The sequence below is a fragment of the Pochonia chlamydosporia genome (genome assembly GCF_001653235.2).
Source record: "Pochonia chlamydosporia 170 chromosome Unknown PCv3seq00015, whole genome shotgun sequence".
Lineage (NCBI taxonomy): Eukaryota > Fungi > Ascomycota > Sordariomycetes > Hypocreales > Clavicipitaceae > Pochonia > Pochonia chlamydosporia.
Genome location: NW_019154050.1, coordinates 143735 through 164899, shown reverse-complemented (window position 1 = coordinate 164899; position 21165 = coordinate 143735). Strand labels below are relative to the sequence as shown.

Genomic DNA, 21165 nt, shown 5'->3' with positions numbered 1-21165 from the left:
GAATGCTGGCCATTTGGTGTTGAAAAGACGAAAAAGTGTGGCCGGTTGAGGGGTCTGGCCGGTTAATGGGTCCCCGACGTTAACTGGGATTTACAAATTTCGCCAGCCTCGATTTTGGGACGTGCTCGGGCTATCTCCTTGAGTGCCAAGCTATGACCACCACAATCTCACTGACTGGAACTAATCGGAAACACCAAAGATTAGTTAAGTGGATCACTGTTACACTGGTACATAGATATACATGGCAAATCCATACGATTACATGTCATTTTGATTGCCAACAATTTTCATGGGGTACACCGCATTCCAGACAACCTGTTCAAACGTAAAGTTTCGGTACGGAGGTTCTACCGGAGTGCTCGATCGCCATTTCACCAAGTAGCGTGCCGTTACATGACCTAGAACCTATACAACTGTTGGATAAGGCTGCCTCTGTTGATTGAACAAGCAGACTTGGAGTAATTGCTGGATGTCATAAAATCATACATATCAGGGGGTGAAGAGGCCGGCCAGCCACCTGAAAATAATTAGGAGACTGGTAATAATGCTTCTTTGCTGAGATAAATGATATGAAACCCTCTGGCCAGGATAGAACAGGAACGGACAGCAATTCAGATCATCAAGAGTCGTACTTCCGTGTAGTAAATTATATTGGAACCGCTAAACGCGACAATTTAGACACGGGACTTGACACATATTGTTACTTCCACCGCCGTCTTTGGCGGCGGAGCCAGCAGCCTGCGAATGGCTTCAAACGGTGGCTGAAACAGACCTCACGTGAGGAGGCCTCAACACCAACACAGGGGCACGTTATCTATAGCTAGATGAATTCAACAAGCATCAAAAAACCAGTTACAAGTACCCCAAATCCCGTGATAATTATCACCCGAATAGAAGCCTTGCGCTTCCAACATATAGTTATTGGCAATATTGTCAAGATCAGGTCGCTCATTCAAAGCAAGCACAATATGCTATTGTCAAATAAATGCTGTCATTTAAAGGACCATTAAAACAGTTTGGAGAAAGGAAGGGAAAAAGGGAAAAAAAAATTAAATTTATTCGATCAGTGGTCTTTTACTCCATGTGACAAGGTGAACATCATTGGAATCGCATAGCGCGACAGTTATGTGTGGCACTTGTGGTTTGGCCCTCTCGCAGTTGCGGTACTAATATCCCGCCGTATTGTCCCGATCAACGAAGGCCCAACCGCACCCCAAAAAGCTGAACCGCGTTGCTGCCTAATGGTGAAACATCTGGCCAACTTAACTGCATAACTCGTATCGGCAAGGCGCGTATGTATGCCACTGCTCGGTGGCTCGTCCGGGGTCAATTCTGAGTCCTGGATGAGAAATCATTTGTGTGCATCTTTTATAGAGGACACGGGCAAAGTCCCGCGGCAATCAGCATGCTTAATGCTCGTGTTAAGCGAATCGCCGCACGACGTGCTACTGTGCCGCCCTCTGAAAAACTTACAAACCTAGAGGAATCAACAATCGTGGAATATATCCTTGACCTAGATTCGCGATCATTTCCTTTCCGGCTTAATGGTGTGCAAGATATGGCGAATCGAATGCTCGCCGATCGCGACGCGCCCCGCGGAGTACCACGATGGGCTTCAAACTTCGTCAAAGGCCACAAAGAGGTCTGTACGCGTTTTACGCGTAGATACGACTATCAGCGAGCCTTATGCGAAGATTCAAAGCTGGTTGTGGTCTGCTTTTTTCGCGACGTATAATGGCCCATGGATCAGCACGAACAATACGGCCAAGGTAATGTTTCTGGAAAGGGACAGAGTTGGCGTGGTCAAATCAGTTCCGAAGCGCATCGCTCACGTCGGCTATTACAACAAAGGTTAAAATTGTTCCTTCAAATATTTCGATGGGTATGATCTTTCGTAGATTATCATGATTGTATGAGGTCCACAACTGCCAACTTCGCCTCCCTTTACCACACGTTGCAACGAGTCACCGACTCGCATACTAAACAGGCCGTGTTGCAAGGCATGCAAGCCGTTTAGCCCTCCCTAATAGTGACAAGGGACACAACGTGCAGTGGTTGTGTCCCACCACTTGCGCTTGAGGTATTTAGCTGTGGAACGGACCCCTCAACTCCCGCCCAAACCATACATCCTCGCAGGCCACCAACTTCGCTACGACAAAGAGATATTTTGGACAACTCTCGGCCGATTTCTCAGCGATGTGCAGGTCCTCACAACAAGCAGCTACCATCGCTCCAGCGGACGGTAATGTCGGGGTGGACGAGGTCTTGGCAGCCAGCACATCCTCACGCACCAGAATCTCGACATGCGAATGGGAACATGGACGACGCCACCTCGGCCATCGGTACAGTTTTCCCAATGACCCATTTCTCCACCGTCAGCCCGATGATCGCAGCTTCCTCGCGCCGGTTGACCCAAACAGGCTACGTATTCACGAAATTGGCAATGCCCTTTGTATACGGCCAATCGTTGAGCTTGGGAACCAATGCTCCGCTACCTCCACTTGCCCAAGCCCAATCGAACCGTTGTTCGTGCCCCGAAACGTCCCATCCATCATGTCGTCCGTCGTCCTTGACGTCGAGCCCGACCTGTCCTGGCCCATGAAATACGACTTCACCGATTGTGGATATATTGCTGGCGCCAGCAAAGGCCGGCCAGGGGTAATTCGCTGCCGGACTCCACGAAAGCTTCGCGGTCCCTCTGCCTCAGGTTCTCGCCTATGTAGCACATCCTATTCCGAGGACAGTTCGCTGAAACCTGAAAATCCGCTGCTCGAAATGCTACGAGATGCCCAGGTCTCAAGACGAGCTCGACGACGTTCTTCACCACTCGGTCCGAGTAGCAGACTTCACGAGAACTGATTAACAAAGGTGTGACCTGTCGGCAGCTGGCCCAAGAACTAGAGTCTAAACGAATTGGTTCTTCCCTCGGCTCTAAACCACTAGAGGCCGGGAGGAGATTTTTGGGGCAACCGAACGCTCATCATTTTCTAAGGATGGAATGAAGGATCTATTTTATACTTTGTCGGACCGGCCGCAGCCTAGAAGTGAAGCCTAGATTTGCTGCAAGCAGCCAGTGTGGTAAATAATATGGCAATACAACAATATACCGCGGTACATACCATATAATATGCACCTTTCTGATATTGTAACAATACAATACGCGGTCTGCGAAACCCTCGCAATACCATATGAGGTTCGCGATATTGTCACAATACAATATGAGACAATTCATATTGGCAATATATTGTTTATATTGTTTGGTTCAGCCAAGGTAAGATTTAGTCGTTTTGCTCATAGTTACATAGAAGAAAACACGTAATGGACATCAACTTAACAATTGTATCGGGTAGGGCCGTTGACCTGCGCATGGCTGACACAAATAACGCCACCAAATGAAGGTGTCGCCAGAAGCCCCTGAGTGCCGAGTATGTGCCAAGCTAGAGCTCGCCAGATCGCTAGCAGCTTTCAATTCCCCCTTTCATCGATGCAATCAAGTGGTTAGTTTCTTGGCAGGCTTACTGCGAAAATGCGCCCGGTGCGTCTATAAAAATCAATGCCTCAACAACGCCTGCATTTTTTGCAAACGGCGCAACGGAGAGGTTCGCCAATATCCGACGACCTTTCGGGGCCTTCTAGCCAACAGCTACATGACCCGGAGGAGAGCCAAACCTCTCAATGTCAATCGTCGCAACCTCGCACGGCATCTGCGTCCTCTTGCGCGAAGCCAAGAACGTCGTGGGTCTTCTCTCATATGCCAGACGAGGAGACAGAGACTAGGTACTACAATCAAAGGACTGGAAAAGAGGAATGGCGCTGCAAGTACTGTGAGAAAACATATTCCTGTTCTGGTGGAACTGGAGCTCCGGCCAAGCACCTAACTGACCCTCCTCCTGACGGTCACGGTCTCCCAAAAGGCGCTCCACGGACAGCTAAAATCAGAACCATACAAACTATTCTCGAACAAGCTCGTCTTACGGCTGAAGAAAATGCCCGAAAACGTCGTCGGCTCAACGATCAATACGGAGACTCGATCGACCCGGACCAGCTCGAAGTGTTGTACGTAAGGTTTATTACCGCCTGTTCTCTTCCATTTCGGCTTGTGGAATGCCCAGAATTCCGAGCCCTATTGGCCTACATCAATGCCGACATCGATACTTGGCTTCCAGACACGCACCAAACTGTCAAGACCTGGATTATGCGGCAGTATGAAGATCAGAAGGAGAAGGTCAAGCAGCGCATACAGTCCGCAAAGTCAAGGATTCACATCAGCTGCGACCTTTGGACTTCTCCCAACTCTTTGGCAATCTTAGGCGTAGTTGCTCACTATGTCACGGAAGACTGCAAGCTGGAACACCACACTTTGGCCTTAAAAGACATCGACAGTGAGCATGATGGTTCTCACCTCGCCGCGGCAATCATGGAAGTGGTTGAAGACTGGGGTTTTGCTTCCAAACTTGGATATTTCGTGATGGACAATGCAAGCAATAACGACACAATGATGAAGTCCCTTTCTCTTGGTCGGTACGACTCACTACTTCTTCCGAGCGCTGCTAACATTTATAGCCCTTCTACGCCAATTTGACATTCAATATGATTCCAAATCTCACCGACTCCGCTGCCAAGGCCATATTATTAACCTTGCCGCCAAATCCTTCCTCTTCGTTACCGATAATGAGAAGCTCGACCACGAAGATTCCGATCTGCACAATGTGACACTAAAGCAGATTGAGACGTGGCGGCGAAAAGGTCCTCTTAAGCTTCACAACTTTGTCGTGTACATTCAACGAAGTGTTCAGCGCAGCCAAAAGTTTATGGCTATTAGCCATAACCGCAAGCTTGCGAGAGACAATGACACAAGGTGGAGTTCGTGGTACACCATGCTGCAAGCGGCCTTAAGTCTTAAGGACGCCGTTGACGGTTATTTCAACAAATGGATGGAAGAAGACTGCGCTGGTGACGAGCTCTCTTCAGAAGACTGGATCATCCTAGAGAAGATAAAATTTTTCTTGGAGAAGCTCAAAATGACGACCAAGGCTCTGGAATCATCATTTGCAACTCTCGATAATGTCCTCTTGGCTATGGACTTCGTGTTGGCACAATTCGAAGCAGGAAAAGAGGCATATACTGATGATCCGATTATGGCACCAATGTATAACTCAGGCTGGGCGAAATTGGATAAGTACTATCGCCTTACTGACGAATCGCCTGCCTATGTTGCAGCGATTGTGCTCCACCCTTCGCATAAGTGGCACTACATACACGAGAACTGGAAGCCAGAGTGGGTTGAGTCGTCAAAGAAGTTGATAGAGGCGCTGTGGGGTGAATACAAACCCGTGGGATCACCTCCTCTGTCCGAGGTCCCGCGGGCGACTACAAACGAGTTCTTGAAATGGAGGAACAAACATCTACAACCAGCACTTATCACGGATGAGTACGAGCATTATTGTAAGTCTGAACGGGTCTATGGGTTCACAAGCGCCCTTACATGGTGGTTAGAGGAGACGCAGCAGAAGACGTATCCTAACTTTAGCAAAATGGCTGTGGATATGCTGTCAATCCCGGCAATGTCTGCAGAGCCTGAAAGGCTCTTCTCTGGGGCAAAGATAACCATCACGGATCGTCGAAACCGGATGGGGAGCGATGTAATTGAAGCATTAGAATGTCTAAAGTCCTGGTTTGGGATACGAGACTTTTAAGGCACAATAATTTAGTTAGTTCACGGGCTGTTGAATAATACCTTCACGGTCACGTGCAATAAATGGGATATATTGTCGTATTGTCAATATATTGGGTTCCGGGCAATACAATACAATATGGATCAATGTTATATTGCGCAATACAATATGAATCATTTCCATATTACGCAATACAATATGTATCACTTGGCAATACAATAATATTGCGAGGGGGTCCATATTGCCAATATACGTATTGTTTGTATTATTTACCACACTGGTACCCCAGGAGTGAGGGAAAATGAAAAGGACGATGAAGAAACCGAAGAAGAAGCAGCAGGGGAGGAGGAAGCAGAGGAAGAGGAAGAAGAAGAAGGAGAGGAAGAGGAAGAGGAAGCAGAGGAACAAGAGATTGAGGAAGCACTACCTCCACCAGCACAGTCGTACCCAACAGGAACCAACACAAGACAGGACCAACACTCCTATCCCAAACACCATTTCTATATCACCCGGAAGGGTACATCGCACACAGTCACCAAGCAAAATTCTACGGCCAGTACCAGCACAACCAGGGACCGGTACTTCACCATTAAAAAGCAGTTTCCACCTCAACCCCGAACTGACAACATAGAGCCACTCAGACCAGCGTATTTGGATACGATATATCGATATCAACTCTGCTATTTGGATATATCCAGTGTGACCAGCTCCAAATTAGAGTACCTTGTTGGCCCTTACATGTTCCATCTCTGAAGAACTTTCGGTGACCGGTCGCCATTGGGAACATAGACTAAGCACATGTACACTATCCCGACTTCACGGACTGCACAAGGGGTAGATGCTCATCTTCTGCCAGCATTGCTCGCCAGAGAGCGTTTGCTGATTCGGGTAACAGCTGAGTCAGAGTCATCGGTCAGTGCGAAACCAATTGGTGGTGAGGTTTGGCCCTCTCGATCGTCGAGTGTGTTCCATCCCAGTACTTGGGCAATTACGAATGCCGCGGTTTTCCTCTCGCGAATTAATTGCAATAGGTACGCCATGGCTTTTCGCACAGCCTGATAAGCGGAGCATGTTCAACCCAACGCAATCCACACAAGCCCTGTGCATATTGCTTGTAAAGTGTCAGCCATGTCCGGACCTTCGTTTCATGGAAATCCGCGTCGTCTGCAGTACACTAACCTTTTCGGTAACATTCCGAAGTCTAGTCCAAATGGGCAAAGCTTATTTCACGCCATCCTCTAACTGTGCAAGAGAGAGCCTGTCGGGACCCGCCTGCGTCATTTCCATGTAGCCTTTTGTACTATTTGGTCAGATCATGGTACAGCGTCTGGTACATTTGCAGATCAGTGCATCACCCGTTCGCCAATCCGGCGACATTCATCGTACTGCGTCATGATTGGTTTGACAATTGGGGATGTGGCTGTTGGTTCAGTGCTGTGGTGCCACGGGGTACTGACACGGCAGCGAGTCACCAAAACGTTGAATCTTAATTTTATTCTTTTCCTTCCCTACATCAAACAATAAAGGTGGTTGCTGCTGTCCATCTCGCCCACCTCTACGTAGGTATAAGGTATCCATAGGCACCACCCGGCCAGAACAAAATCGAACTCCCAACTCGACCGGAGGATTGTGCAATTTATAAGGGCGCAGAGGGCATCAAACGAAATGTCGGAAGACGCCCACCAAACTCGGCATCAGCACAAGAAGCTTCGCATCCTCAGCAGCCCGCACATACGTCGGGCAAACAAACCAGATGGAGATGTGAGGCATGCTCAAACTCGGCATTCCATCGACGACAGCCGCAACTCGTCCGACGACGAGGACCGTCAATTCCATGGAGAAGATCTTCCCCAGTTCCAACGGGTGAGTGGCAATCTTTAATACTCCCAGCAAACAGGGCGCTTGCGGTAGCTAATCATTTCATGCCCTTGTGTGAATAGTACGAGGAACCAACGTTGCTGGAAATTTTTTATGATCTTTTCTTTGCTGCCAACTACAATGTCTTCTCCGATACGCAACAAGTCACCGGCCACAGCAAGTTCAAAGCATCGGTTGGCTATTTCTGGTTCGTGGACTCTAATCTAACACGTACAGCCAATTTTGGTGAACATAAATGACTAACTCTTCGCAACCACAGCTTGCTATGGTTAACCTGGTTTCAGGTCGCAATGTTTGATGTGCGCTATGTCACCGACAGCATCTTTTGTACGGCTGTATTCCCGGTTTCGCTCAAATGGTTTCAAAATAGTACAGAATTACTAACCAGTCATCAACACACTAGCTCGACTTACCAGGGCCATTCAACTTGGTGTGCTTGTAGGCTTTGTTGTTGTTGCGCCAAAGTTCAATCCAAACGACCAAGACCTTGACACGATGCGCGCTATGTGTAAGCACACCCTTCGTCAAATGCTGCCATATTACATCAACATATTGCAGCAACGAGCTAACCATCTCAGCGCTCATTCTCTGCGTCTCACGAGCATGCCTAGCAGTTGAATACGCATCGACGCTATGGCACGTAAGAAGATACAAAAAGATGCACAAGGTTCTGCATCTGCAGATAGCGGTTCATGCTGCCGCGTCAGCCGTCTATCTAGGCATCACTTTCCGCTTCTCGAGCGGAAAACAAAGTCGTGTGTTTATGGCGTGGTATTTCATTGCAGGTGCCGAAGCTATTGCGACCGTCTTTATCTCGAATCTATCCCCGGCCGCTAGTCTCACCCCTACTCATATGATGAGGCGTATGTCACTTTTGACTGTTATGTTCTTAGGTGAAGGCATTCAGCAATTGGCCAGAGAAGTCGTAACAATTGTCAAAAACCCAGGTGCCTGGGGTAAGTCTGACTTTTGCCTGGAATAGTACCGCATGTAAAAACGGAGCTGACGACGATTTCAAGATTCTTTGACCATTAGCCTGTTAACAGCGGCGGTAACCACGATGTACTTGGTGTTCTTGGTCTACTTTGACTGGTTAAGGTCGTCTTTCTATCTCCCAGCTCTTCGTCAACAAATTTGGACATGCCTTCACCTACCATTCCATCTCTCCGTTGTCTTATTCATGCAAGGGTTCACGCAGTTTCTCTTGTGGTCCAAGATTGTCAGCCAGATAAACCGCATCGGCATTATTGCAGACCCGGCTGATGATGCTCGCGCCTTGACGAGCGAAGCCGTTCAAAATTCCTTGAATAGCTCAGTTCAGAGCTTTTTCAGCGACTACCCACCAAAAATTTTAAGCTCACTGGACACTGTCAACGAGGCACTAAAGAACATTACCCAAATACCTGACTCAATTTGGCCCGCGGTTGCAAACCAGACAGTTGACTCTGATGCTGATCTCTCTCCGGATATGCGAAGAGCTTTCGAAACGCTGGGTAACACTGTTGTCACAATATATTTCACAATGGCAAATGCTCTATATGGTGCATTTGGCATCAATCTGGACGATGACATCTCCAAAAAAGACCCCGCAGCAGCGAAGAACATAAAAGATGGGGGATACCAGGTTTTAGTGCAAGACAAAACATGGCGACGGTACAGATTAGTGGTATGTCAAACCAGACGTCTTGTCCCCGAGGTATACTGCGTCGCAACTGCTAATGCGTACCTGTAAAAAAAGTTTGCTTATGGCTACATTGCTGCCGGCTGCACCATTATTTTCATGATCATGCTAACTATTGTTGCGCGGACAACGCAATTCAAACTGTGGCCCATCTTGCGCCTCATAATTATATTCCTCTTGGCGATAGGTACCAGCCTAGTTGCGACTCTATGGTTCAACGAGGAGAGAGTTGACTACTTCTTGAACTCACCATGGGTGATGCCAACCATCACGCTCGTCTGGGTGACGATTGCGATCCTGACACACATAAACGGTCAGGGAATCAAGCGCAATAAAGCCCGATTTAAGCGTCGTCGAACTGAAAATTCATCGCACAACGAACGCGACCTGCCATTGACATCCCCTTCGCAGTGGGGTTATAAGCAGCAACATCAGGATGACGATAACGGAATCTCAGAAACTCGGCGGCGGACACACAGTATTTCGTCTGTTGAGCGAGACGCACAGAATAAGAAATACGATATGACGTGAGCCTTTTGATGTTAGGAAAGAGGGTTTCGTCCAATATGGTGAGTGTGTTGGTTCCTACTATATTGTGAGTTTGAACAGACGACGAGGGGACTTCTGGATCCGATGGCTAGGCAGTTTGCCATCCAGGAACGAATCGTCGGGATGTCGACGCTACGTCTACGCATCGTCACCGAATCAGCCCCCCATATTTCACACTCCTTCCAGATAAATAATCGAAGACGTCTTTCCGGTCTTCGCCTCATTAATAGAGAATTTCATGCTGTATTTGTTAAGCAACTTTACAAATGCATTCGCCTAGTCGACCGTAGCACTGTGTCTTTTCTTGATCACGCCAAACGGAAGCTCGTGATATAAAGTGAGAATCTCATGTACACAAATATACTTATAATAGCCGAGGGTGTCAAGGATGCATTCTCCTTGGGGCATAAAAAATCATCCGATGATGACATACGGCATACTTGGGCAAAGTTGTACGTACAACGCGTTGTGTAGTATAGATCAAAATCTGTTGTACAATAACTACACTTTGTTGGCTGTTGTACAACTGTTGTACAACGCGCTCTGATTGGCCCCCTTAATCTTATCTATGGATGTGAACCCCCCCTGAATGGCCAGATCTTAGAGGAAATCCCAAGAAACAACCATCTCGATAGTATCACCCCATCCTTAATCTCGATCAGAACCAATTGCTACTATGTCGGCGACTGCATCTTCATTATTTCTGGTCCCTTCTACACCTGCCATGTCATCTAAGGCGCCTTCAGAAATCTCTACAAAGGCTGCTCCTCATCAGATGAACATTTGGACTCTATTTCGACTCCCTATAGGCTCTGAGCAGACTCATGTTATCCAGAAAATTGGTTCAAAGCGGCACAAGAAGATTTTGCACTATTGTATCTCTTGTGAGAATCAGGAAATAAAGCCGATCTGGAGCAATGCCTATACAGGCAATGCGAAGGAGCATGTTCAAAAGAAACATAAAGCAGAGTGGAAAGAATGGTGTCGCCAGTGTGGTAAATAATACAAACAATACGTATATTGGCAATATGGACCCCCTCGCAATATTATTGTATTGCCAAGTGATACATATTGTATTGCGTAATATGGAAATGATTCATATTGTATTGCGCAATATAACATTGATCCATATTGTATTGTATTGCCCGGAACCCAATATATTGACAATACGACAATATATCCCATTTATTGCACGTGACCGTGAAGGTATTATTCAACAGCCCGTGAACTAACTAAATTATTGTGCCTTAAAAGTCTCGTATCCCAAACCAGGACTTTAGACATTCTAATGCTTCAATTACATCGCTCCCCATCCGGTTTCGACGATCCGTGATGGTTATCTTTGCCCCAGAGAAGAGCCTTTCAGGCTCTGCAGACATTGCCGGGATTGACAGCATATCCACAGCCATTTTGCTAAAGTTAGGATACGTCTTCTGCTGCGTCTCCTCTAACCACCATGTAAGGGCGCTTGTGAACCCATAGACCCGTTCAGACTTACAATAATGCTCGTACTCATCCGTGATAAGTGCTGGTTGTAGATGTTTGTTCCTCCATTTCAAGAACTCGTTTGTAGTCGCCCGCGGGACCTCGGACAGAGGAGGTGATCCCACGGGTTTGTATTCACCCCACAGCGCCTCTATCAACTTCTTTGACGACTCAACCCACTCTGGCTTCCAGTTCTCGTGTATGTAGTGCCACTTATGCGAAGGGTGGAGCACAATCGCTGCAACATAGGCAGGCGATTCGTCAGTAAGGCGATAGTACTTATCCAATTTCGCCCAGCCTGAGTTATACATTGGTGCCATAATCGGATCATCAGTATATGCCTCTTTTCCTGCTTCGAATTGTGCCAACACGAAGTCCATAGCCAAGAGGACATTATCGAGAGTTGCAAATGATGATTCCAGAGCCTTGGTCGTCATTTTGAGCTTCTCCAAGAAAAATTTTATCTTCTCTAGGATGATCCAGTCTTCTGAAGAGAGCTCGTCACCAGCGCAGTCTTCTTCCATCCATTTGTTGAAATAACCGTCAACGGCGTCCTTAAGACTTAAGGCCGCTTGCAGCATGGTGTACCACGAACTCCACCTTGTGTCATTGTCTCTCGCAAGCTTGCGGTTATGGCTAATAGCCATAAACTTTTGGCTGCGCTGAACACTTCGTTGAATGTACACGACAAAGTTGTGAAGCTTAAGAGGACCTTTTCGCCGCCACGTCTCAATCTGCTTTAGTGTCACATTGTGCAGATCGGAATCTTCGTGGTCGAGCTTCTCATTATCGGTAACGAAGAGGAAGGATTTGGCGGCAAGGTTAATAATATGGCCTTGGCAGCGGAGTCGGTGAGATTTGGAATCATATTGAATGTCAAATTGGCGTAGAAGGGCTATAAATGTTAGCAGCGCTCGGAAGAAGTAGTGAGTCGTACCGACCAAGAGAAAGGGACTTCATCATTGTGTCGTTATTGCTTGCATTGTCCATCACGAAATATCCAAGTTTGGAAGCAAAACCCCAGTCTTCAACCACTTCCATGATTGCCGCGGCGAGGTGAGAACCATCATGCTCACTGTCGATGTCTTTTAAGGCCAAAGTGTGGTGTTCCAGCTTGCAGTCTTCCGTGACATAGTGAGCAACTACGCCTAAGATTGCCAAAGAGTTGGGAGAAGTCCAAAGGTCGCAGCTGATGTGAATCCTTGACTTTGCGGACTGTATGCGCTGCTTGACCTTCTCCTTCTGATCTTCATACTGCCGCATAATCCAGGTCTTGACAGTTTGGTGCGTGTCTGGAAGCCAAGTATCGATGTCGGCATTGATGTAGGCCAATAGGGCTCGGAATTCTGGGCATTCCACAAGCCGAAATGGAAGAGAACAGGCGGTAATAAACCTTACGTACAACACTTCGAGCTGGTCCGGGTCGATCGAGTCTCCGTATTGATCGTTGAGCCGACGACGTTTTCGGGCATTTTCTTCAGCCGTAAGACGAGCTTGTTCGAGAATAGTTTGTATGGTTCTGATTTTAGCTGTCCGTGGAGCGCCTTTTGGGAGACCGTGACCGTCAGGAGGAGGGTCAGTTAGGTGCTTGGCCGGAGCTCCAGTTCCACCAGAACAGGAATATGTTTTCTCACAGTACTTGCAGCGCCATTCCTCTTTTCCAGTCCTTTGATTGTAGTACCTAGTCTCTGTCTCCTCGTCTGGCATATGAGAGAAGACCCACGACGTTCTTGGCTTCGCGCAAGAGGACGCAGATGCCGTGCGAGGTTGCGACGATTGACATTGAGAGGTTTGGCTCTCCTCCGGGTCATGTAGCTGTTGGCTAGAAGGCCCCGAAAGGTCGTCGGATATTGGCGAACCTCTCCGTTGCGCCGTTTGCAAAAAATGCAGGCGTTGTTGAGGCATTGATTTTTATAGACGCACCGGGCGCATTTTCGCAGTAAGCCTGCCAAGAAACTAACCACTTGATTGCATCGATGAAAGGGGGAATTGAAAGCTGCTAGCGATCTGGCGAGCTCTAGCTTGGCACATACTCGGCACTCAGGGGCTTCTGGCGACACCTTCATTTGGTGGCGTTATTTGTGTCAGCCATGCGCAGGTCAACGGCCCTACCCGATACAATTGTTAAGTTGATGTCCATTACGTGTTTTCTTCTATGTAACTATGAGCAAAACGACTAAATCTTACCTTGGCTGAACCAAACAATATAAACAATATATTGCCAATATGAATTGTCTCATATTGTATTGTGACAATATCGCGAACCTCATATGGTATTGCGAGGGTTTCGCAGACCGCGTATTGTATTGTTACAATATCAGAAAGGTGCATATTATATGGTATGTACCGCGGTATATTGTTGTATTGCCATATTATTTACCACACTGTGGGGTACCTACTTCTCTCTCTTCGTGATCAACAATATTTACTGAGTGTGTTTCTGGGGCCTGGGTTGTCTGAATTGGCTCTGTGCCGCTCATCTCGGCATCCTGTAGCGGGCGGGCGTCTTCATCACCCTCCTCAGCAAGGGGGGGTTGGTCACTGTCAGTTTGCTGTGTATTGTTCTTTCGTTTGAAGTCTTCTTGTCCTAGTTGCCTGGCGTAGATAAGCTGAGTCTTTGAGAGTTTCTGGAAATTGCCGCGAAGTTTCTGTGGACGGGCGTAGCAGTTCTCGTAGTTGGCTTCATGTGCGCCACAGCAGTTCGCGCATTTTGTCGTATTGTCGCACCTGTCAGCGCTGTGCGCATTATCCTTGATGCCACAGCGAACACAGACTTTTGTAGCGGTGCAGCGAGTTGGCGGGTGAAAGTTCCAACAGTGGGTGCACTGAGACAGTTTCTTTGGTTTGGTGAGTTTAAAGGAGTAGTTTCCCTGTCCGAGTAGCCGGAAGTTGCTGTTCAGCGGCTTAAGGAATGAGATGACCAGTGTTGCTCTGGTCGGATCCTCATTATTGGGCTTTTGTGAGACATGCCATCGTTCTGGCTTTTGCCCTGTTTGGGCTTCAATCTCTTCTTCAATCGTTGTCTCGAAGTCCAGAAGGGTGCCGTCCCAAGAGTGGATAGTCTTGGGGAAGTTCTTGATCAGGTAGGTGTGCCATGGGATTTGTTTCTCTGCAATATCTAGGTCGATACATAGGCCCCATTCGTTCTGCTTTTCCAGGATGAGCTGCTGAATTTTCTCGTTCCGGGCCACAATTGCCCATCCTGTATTTGTTGGCTTGATGTCTTGGATGTCCTGGGATGCAATAGCGAGCTTGTCCTTTAGTGCAAGGCGGATCTGTAAGCCCTTCTCGAAGAAGGAGGAGCCACTCTTCAAGCGGAGAAGGACCCTGCGATCGGTGCGATCCGCAATAGTTGTGTTTTGGCGGCGGTGGGGTTGCACGTGCACATCCCCTGGTGCCTGGCGTGAGACATTTTCCGCGATGTTGTCGAAGCTCACCAACTTGTCGGTTCTGGTGTTTTCTCTGGAGTCCGGCGCTGGCGGCGTAGCTTTGTTTGTCCCTGTGAGTGAGCTTGGAGCGGGGCTGTTCTTATTTTCTGGTATGAGCGGTTCTTCTGCGCGTACAACCTGGTTCCAATGTCGGAGGAGGGTGTTCTGAAACTCATTGGCAATATGTAGTCCGTAACCCGTGGTGAATTTTCGCGTGCAGGCTGTTATTGCTTCTGCGTAGGTTCTGAGGACCTTAGCGCGTATGTCAAGTCTCTCCTTCTGTGTCTTGATGATTTCTTCCGTCTCAGCTTCCAGATCGAAAACTGGGGTAGGCGTTTCTGTGGCGTCATCCTCTTCTGCAAGGGCTGCAAACCTGTTGGTTGTGCTGTCTTGGGTGCCTTTGCCCAGTCGTCTATTGCGGCGGTGTCCTCTGTCCCTGTCGTATGCTGTAAGGCTACGGGTTGGGCTGCTGGTCGGTTGAAATGGCTGCAGGGTTACTGGAGGGCCTGTTTTCAGGAGCTGTTGGCGAGCTCTGAAGTTGACGCTATCCGGGTACTGCTGGTCAAGCTGAGCCCCAGCGCTACGCTCTGGCGTGGCTGGTTGGGAGATAACCATGGCCATGGCAGCGCAGCACCGCTGGGGATGTCTTTGCAAGTTTACTTAATGTGAAGATGTTTATTTCTCTACGTCACTGTCTGTCTACAAGGTAGGTACCCCTGTAGATGTAGGAGGAGAGTTGACGGAAATATAATTAGATGCAGCGTTGAGGCCCTATAGGGTTGATCCCTCCGGGCGTATACATTACCATTACCATTGCCATTCATATAGCCATGCCTGATTTGTGTAAACGTCTGCGGCGTTGGGCTTGACTTGACTCTGTTGGATAGCCCGTTGTAGGTCAGTATATTTGACGATATCGATTGATTGATTGATTGATTGTATTTTCCTTCCAGCGACTTTGGTCGCTCAGGTCCCCTAAAGGGGCACAGGATGTGCTGAGCTAAACTAATGTACATATCCCAGATATTTTCAAAAGCTCATCCAGCATTTCATCAGCTCAAAGGCGCTCTCTGTCAAGGCCCTCACCCGTCAGCGGGATATCTTGAGCAATCGGCTCTCGCCGCAATGATCAACCCTTGGTTTTGTCCGGTCAAAATTCTCTCGCGTTCTCGCTAAAGCTGCTGCCGCACTCTTAAGGACTAGTAACTATCTGGGAGAGGAAACTTTTGGGGTTACCTATATACTGCTGTGGATCGCCTTTTTCATCGTGATATTTTTACTTGGACCACGCTTCAAGGCGCGATCTTGTTACACGGATCAGGGTCCTCAACCTTGACCCAGATGCTCCGGTCGACCATTTAAGGTTGTGCGGCTCTAGGTGGTAGCCGCGGGGTGGCTTACGCAGCCAGCCCATCCCTACGAGTTGGGATCGTAACAAGTGGCTTTCAACCTTGGGTACAAGAGAAGGAAACATTGTAGTAGAGAACGAACATTTAATCTAATTCGAACAATGACAAACGTATTCTGATACACGTGATCTCTCAATTGATCCACGGCTAGTTGTCCAATCTCGAGCCTCAACGGTATTCACAACAACCTGGACCCACGCTTGATAAGAGTAGTATCGGCGGCAAAAAGGAGCGACCTTGGTTTGTACTAAGGTATCCTTATGCAACATAGGCGCCTAGAGCCAAGATACCAGCCAAGCCGACTCCAGGGGCGACAGCATTTGGTCCAGCACCGGCCGTCTTGGCACTGCTTGACGCAGCTGCGGAAGAAGTTGTAGCGCTTGGTCGGCCGCTAACACTAGAGGTTCTGTGCAGGCTCATCTTTAGTTTGAGTTTCGGCGCGACACAGATGTTATTCCTTATGCAGCTTTTCCGGTAACCAGCGCAGTTGAGCTTCGGTTGGTCGGCAGCGCGCCAGAACTGCTAGCGGTGCTGGACGTAGTGCAGTGAACACCAATGGCAGACGCCGCGACAAGAACAGCAGCGAACCACATTGTTATAACGGGAGAAGATACAATGTTGGAAATAGAAGAAACTATTAAACAAGTAGCTTTAAGGAGTTCGAGTTGTGGGTCTTCTTAAAAGACAGAGTGAAGAAGAATTGTAACCCGCAGGATATTGAAGCGGCTTTATAACAACATAAGATATTGCGAAATGTATGGTATGAGTATTTTTGAATTCAAATTCGTGTGGATTCCATAATTTACTTCGTTCTGTACTGGTTTGTGATGTATTTGCCCTAAGAATAACCTCACCTTGGCAGATCAATATTATCGACTATATATTGGTTATCATCTAAGTTAACTACCGGATCTGTAATAACAATCCACATGGAAGATGTCCGACGTCGGCAGTGTAATATGAGCCACCACCAACTAGATTGGGATCTGCGCGGCGAGTTGTTGGTAGCTGAGTGTGCTACTAGTGCGTCGTGTTGTTCTCTAACAGAAGAATACTTGTTGGGTATTCAAGGTTTTGTTTCAGCTCCGGGATGTGCCGGCGGCCGCGGGGGAGAGTCCGGGAGACCACCGTGGGTGACGACTCGTGTATACCGAATGGCTATGTCACTGGGCGGTGCGCGACACTCTTAAGTGCTCGGGGACTTGCCGAAAGATGGCGTGTGGGTACGAAGAACCGGAACGATCCAGATCATCTGTCCAGCTCTGAGCATTCCCCAGAGTGCAGGTACGCAAAGGCGGGACACACGCTGCATCAAAAGTTCTCAAACAAGTCAAAACCTGGCAATTGGCGTGTTTGGTTGGCCGAATAGTCACCAATATTATTCACCACGGTGTGGCTGTGTGGCTTTTGTTACCCAAATCTGTGCGGTCCGCCCTGTGACATATCGTGAATGCATGTGCTAATTTGAAAGTTTTAGCCGCTTAACTTTTACCTTTTCGTCTCTACCATTTAACGCATCAGCGAGGCACTGACGCCGGCCCTGAGCCAGTGTTTAGTTTGTTGCAATTTCCTCGACGCGGGTTGATCACGACTGAGGGGGCCTGCATGGCCAACTGGATGGGTGGCGATAAATTTGGTGGGCCACTTCTCGGGAGGTGGCTGAGCGTGATTTCTATGGGGACCCTGGACCAGGCAAGCCACGCTATCAAAATGGAGGGTGTCTTGTAAGGTGGCTCTAGTGTGACCAATGCTACAGGGCTTGGTTGTGACAGACTGAATTTAGCCACCGAAGAACCATGCCTGCGCCAGTGGTGAACCGATACCTCAGCAGACATGCGATGGGAAGCTGCAACTGGAACAGATCCGCGCTTCGGGTGCATGGCCCCAATGCAGAACCACTGGATTGACGGAGCCACAAAGGTTGCTACGCTTTCATCCCCCCGTAACTCGCCCAGAACTCCTTGGCCCGCGTCACGTTCCCCGACTCGTTGCATCACAAAACAACTAAATTTGTAGCTCACTTCTCATAACCAACCTTCTGCAGCCTCGAATAGGACTTTCGAATGTTGCCAGTGTTCAAGCTTGACCCGACGCGATTGGCCATCGTAGACGAGGAAGGCAATGTAATGATTTCCAGGCCCGACTGGAAACCCAGAACAGTTGAGCTTCAATTCCATCGGAAAACGACTTTAGTTAAGTGCGTCGGCGTCACAACTCTTGTTATCATCCTCTTTGTGCTGATTATGCGCATCTGTCGCGTATGTTCTGTAAGTCCTAGCCCCAATAACCCCACGGATGGATATTTCTGGATTATACTGATCGATGGAAGAAATTGCTAGCCGAAGCCTGCAGGGAAGGTAGCTGTCACGGTTCACCGAGTGGTAAGCGATAACTAGAAATTATCGTTCGGCGGCAAATGTGGCCGATGCTGCAATGCACGTTTCCATACCAGAGAGCAACAAGTGCAAGCCGCTGATTATGCAGATTTGTTTGGAAAACATTACTGCTCAGGCACATTTAACAGCAAAGCTGGCTCCGTGTCATCTTAGAGGAAGCCGTTCCCAAACGAACATTCAGTTTGTGCCGTTATATGCCGTGCCGATCGTATCAAGGAATTCCCTGTTTGGCCCGCGGCACGGCGATGGCTCATTGTTCCCCTCAAAACTCTTTCAACGACTAGGCGTCAATAAGGGGTTGTTTGCACTCTTAAGACATATCTGGAAGATAGAGCTGCCTTTGTTGACTGATCACTCAGCTGTTTTGCCAGGAAGGCAACTGCAGTAAGCCAACCTTCCAAAGTATTTAGTATCGGAGGATTCTGCTTTTTATAGAGGACAACGAACAACTACCAGCATGTCATAACTCTGCCTGTGTGTTCTATTAAGTCCCTACACATAGAAATGGGCACCCCCCACTTTTGGACACCCCCAAAATTATCGTGTGCAAAATTTGGCCTTCAATTCAATCGCCATCTATTCACCACCAATTCGTATTATACTACGATGCAGTCATCCTCAATATCGGATGGAAAAGTCTCGGATGCTTCGTCAACTTCGTTTTCAGTTGCCATAACTTCCTCTTGCGTGCGCTGTATCGCCATGATATCGACGAACCTCGAGTTGGGACTGACTTCAACCTTCTTCCTTCTCTTAGGTCTAGCAGCCTCCAATTGTGTTTCCAGTGCCTCTATTCGCATTTGAGCTTTTGCCAGAAGGGTGTCCTTTTCATCAAACCCTTTAGTTATCTTTCTGAAGAGCAATCTCTTTGTGGGGCCGTCGTCTTCCAACTGACTGAAATGGAGCACTTGAAGCTTCAGGTCTTTGGACCTCCTCAGAGTCGACCATTCCATCTGTGATGCTTCCGATAGCCAAGATCTGGCAGTTAAAGGAGTTTTTAAAGCACTAGTACACTTCTGCGCGTTCTCTTTACCCTTATTGCCGTTCTCCAGTAGTAGAGGGCTCAGAAGAGGCTTCGCGACGGACACCGGCCAAAATCCGCTTGCTTTCCAACCACCTTTTATATTTGAGGCAGTAAGCGCTTGCCTCCGGGCTTTCTGATAGCATTCAAGGAAGTTTTGCTTGCCTACCGGGCTTGAATCGGTCAAGAGGCTGAGAAATCCGATCTGCCTGCGGTAGAAGTGCTTGAGAGGTGAGAAGACCGACAAATCAAGTGGTTGCAAAACATGAGAGGTATGTGAATGGAGGCCAAGAGCGTCCTGGAGAAGAACCCATTCTGTGAGCTGATTTTCTTGGGTCTGTGTAAGTCTCTGAAGGGCAGAAAATGCACCCTTTCTGCATTCCCGGCCATGAATGCGATTATTGTCGGATAAAACTGCCTCTGTTGATAGAACAAGCAAATTTGGTGTAATTCCTGGTTTTCATACTGTCGGTTATCATGACTAAACTTAACCGAAAAACAGATTCGGACGAAGGGAAGTTTTCTAGTATTAAAAAGGCAGCTGCAGACTCTGTCTGCAGCACGAAGAACAACAAGAATAATGATTTTGAAAAGAAGCTTAGTTAACAATGGGTCTCGTAACGTGACAGATATGGATACATATGTGAGTCCATATGTGGAAATATGTGTAGTGACTTTGAACCCTGGACAGTGGTGAACAAGTATGCCTTAGCAAATCATGACGAGCCGAACAGAAACGCGTCAAACTTCGTACAATTGGTAACTATTCAAACGAAAGGCTTTCAACAACTTTTCCAAAAGCACTCAAGAACCTAGGTGATTCAAATCAAAACTTCCGAACTGTTCCAAATCACTGGCCCGACCAGAGCTCTAATTCCGTAGCAGCTACTCACGCACCACTGACCCTCTCCTTATACCAAACGTACATTAACACTATCCATGAGGGCGGTCTCCCTGATTCGGCGGGTAAGGCATCGGTTGAGCTGGAGGATAGCCCACTGGCGGAGCAGCAGGGGGGAATTGCTGGCTTTCAACCTCTCTTTTCTTGTTCTTTCTCCTGCGGCGGAGACAAATGCACAAAAACACCGCAAGGGCGATGAGTACGAAGACGACGACGATTGGGATGACGATGATTTTGATGGCTGCTTTCGCTACACCCATGATGTGTTGTGGTTAGGTGTGGTGGAGTATTTTCAAGTGATGGTTTAATACTACAATGCCTGTGAATGTAGTGATAACAAATTTTCAAAATTATGGCAGTTAAGGATGCAAGATTTACAAATGTAGAAACAGCCCAGCTCTTCAGCAGACATAAATACTCACCCACAGTAAGCACTGCCGCGTCCTGCCAAGGCGCTGCTCCCAACGTCGTCTGTTCTAAAATATGCTGTGAACATCATATATCCAATAAAATGCCATTGAACATATAAGTCTCTTTGTTTCGCGGACATCGTCCGAGGAAGCTTCTGGCATCCGCGCTTCGTCCATGTCACCAGTTGGTTGATGCTGGGTGGTATCACTTTCACAGCCACAGTCGACCCGCAAGGAGTGATGATCGGGACACCGATTTCGACACCTAAGTTATTTGGACACTTCCCGAAGCTCGACGGATTACGGCCGGAGAAGTCGAAAGGAAATTCGTG

The 21165-nt window shown here is 48.0% G+C and overlaps 4 protein-coding genes across 4 annotated transcripts; 2 read left to right on the top strand and 2 right to left on the bottom strand.

Moving 5' to 3' along the window:
- Nucleotides 1–3751: 3751 nt before the first annotated feature.
- VFPPC_18547 (hypothetical protein) lies at nt 3752–5696 on the top strand (the record flags this gene model as incomplete). The annotated part of the gene is made up of 2 exons (XM_022430140.1): nt 3752–4562; nt 4624–5696. The coding sequence occupies 2 exons, from the start codon at nt 3752–3754 to the stop codon at nt 5694–5696; spliced, it is 1884 nt and encodes a 627-aa protein (XP_022284966.1).
- A 1644-nt stretch (nt 5697–7340) lies between these two features.
- On the top strand, nt 7341–9765 carry VFPPC_17170 (hypothetical protein; the record flags this gene model as incomplete). The annotated part of the gene is made up of 7 exons (XM_018294918.1): nt 7341–7538; nt 7616–7740; nt 7813–7880; nt 7957–8061; nt 8132–8509; nt 8573–9219; nt 9292–9765. The coding sequence occupies 7 exons, from the start codon at nt 7341–7343 to the stop codon at nt 9763–9765; spliced, it is 1995 nt and encodes a 664-aa protein (XP_018135791.1).
- A 1265-nt stretch (nt 9766–11030) lies between these two features.
- On the bottom strand, nt 11031–13173 carry VFPPC_17171 (ribonuclease H-like protein; the record flags this gene model as incomplete). Its single annotated transcript, XM_018294919.1, has 2 exons — nt 11031–12163; nt 12210–13173. The coding sequence occupies 2 exons, from the start codon at nt 13171–13173 to the stop codon at nt 11031–11033; spliced, it is 2097 nt and encodes a 698-aa protein (XP_018135792.1).
- Nucleotides 13174–13640: 467 nt separating this feature from the next.
- On the bottom strand, nt 13641–15317 carry VFPPC_12158 (reverse transcriptase; the record flags this gene model as incomplete). The annotated part of the gene is made up of 1 exon (XM_018290130.2): nt 13641–15317. The coding sequence occupies one exon, from the start codon at nt 15315–15317 to the stop codon at nt 13641–13643; it is 1677 nt and encodes a 558-aa protein (XP_018135793.2).
- Between the last annotated feature and the right edge of the window lie 5848 nt (nt 15318–21165).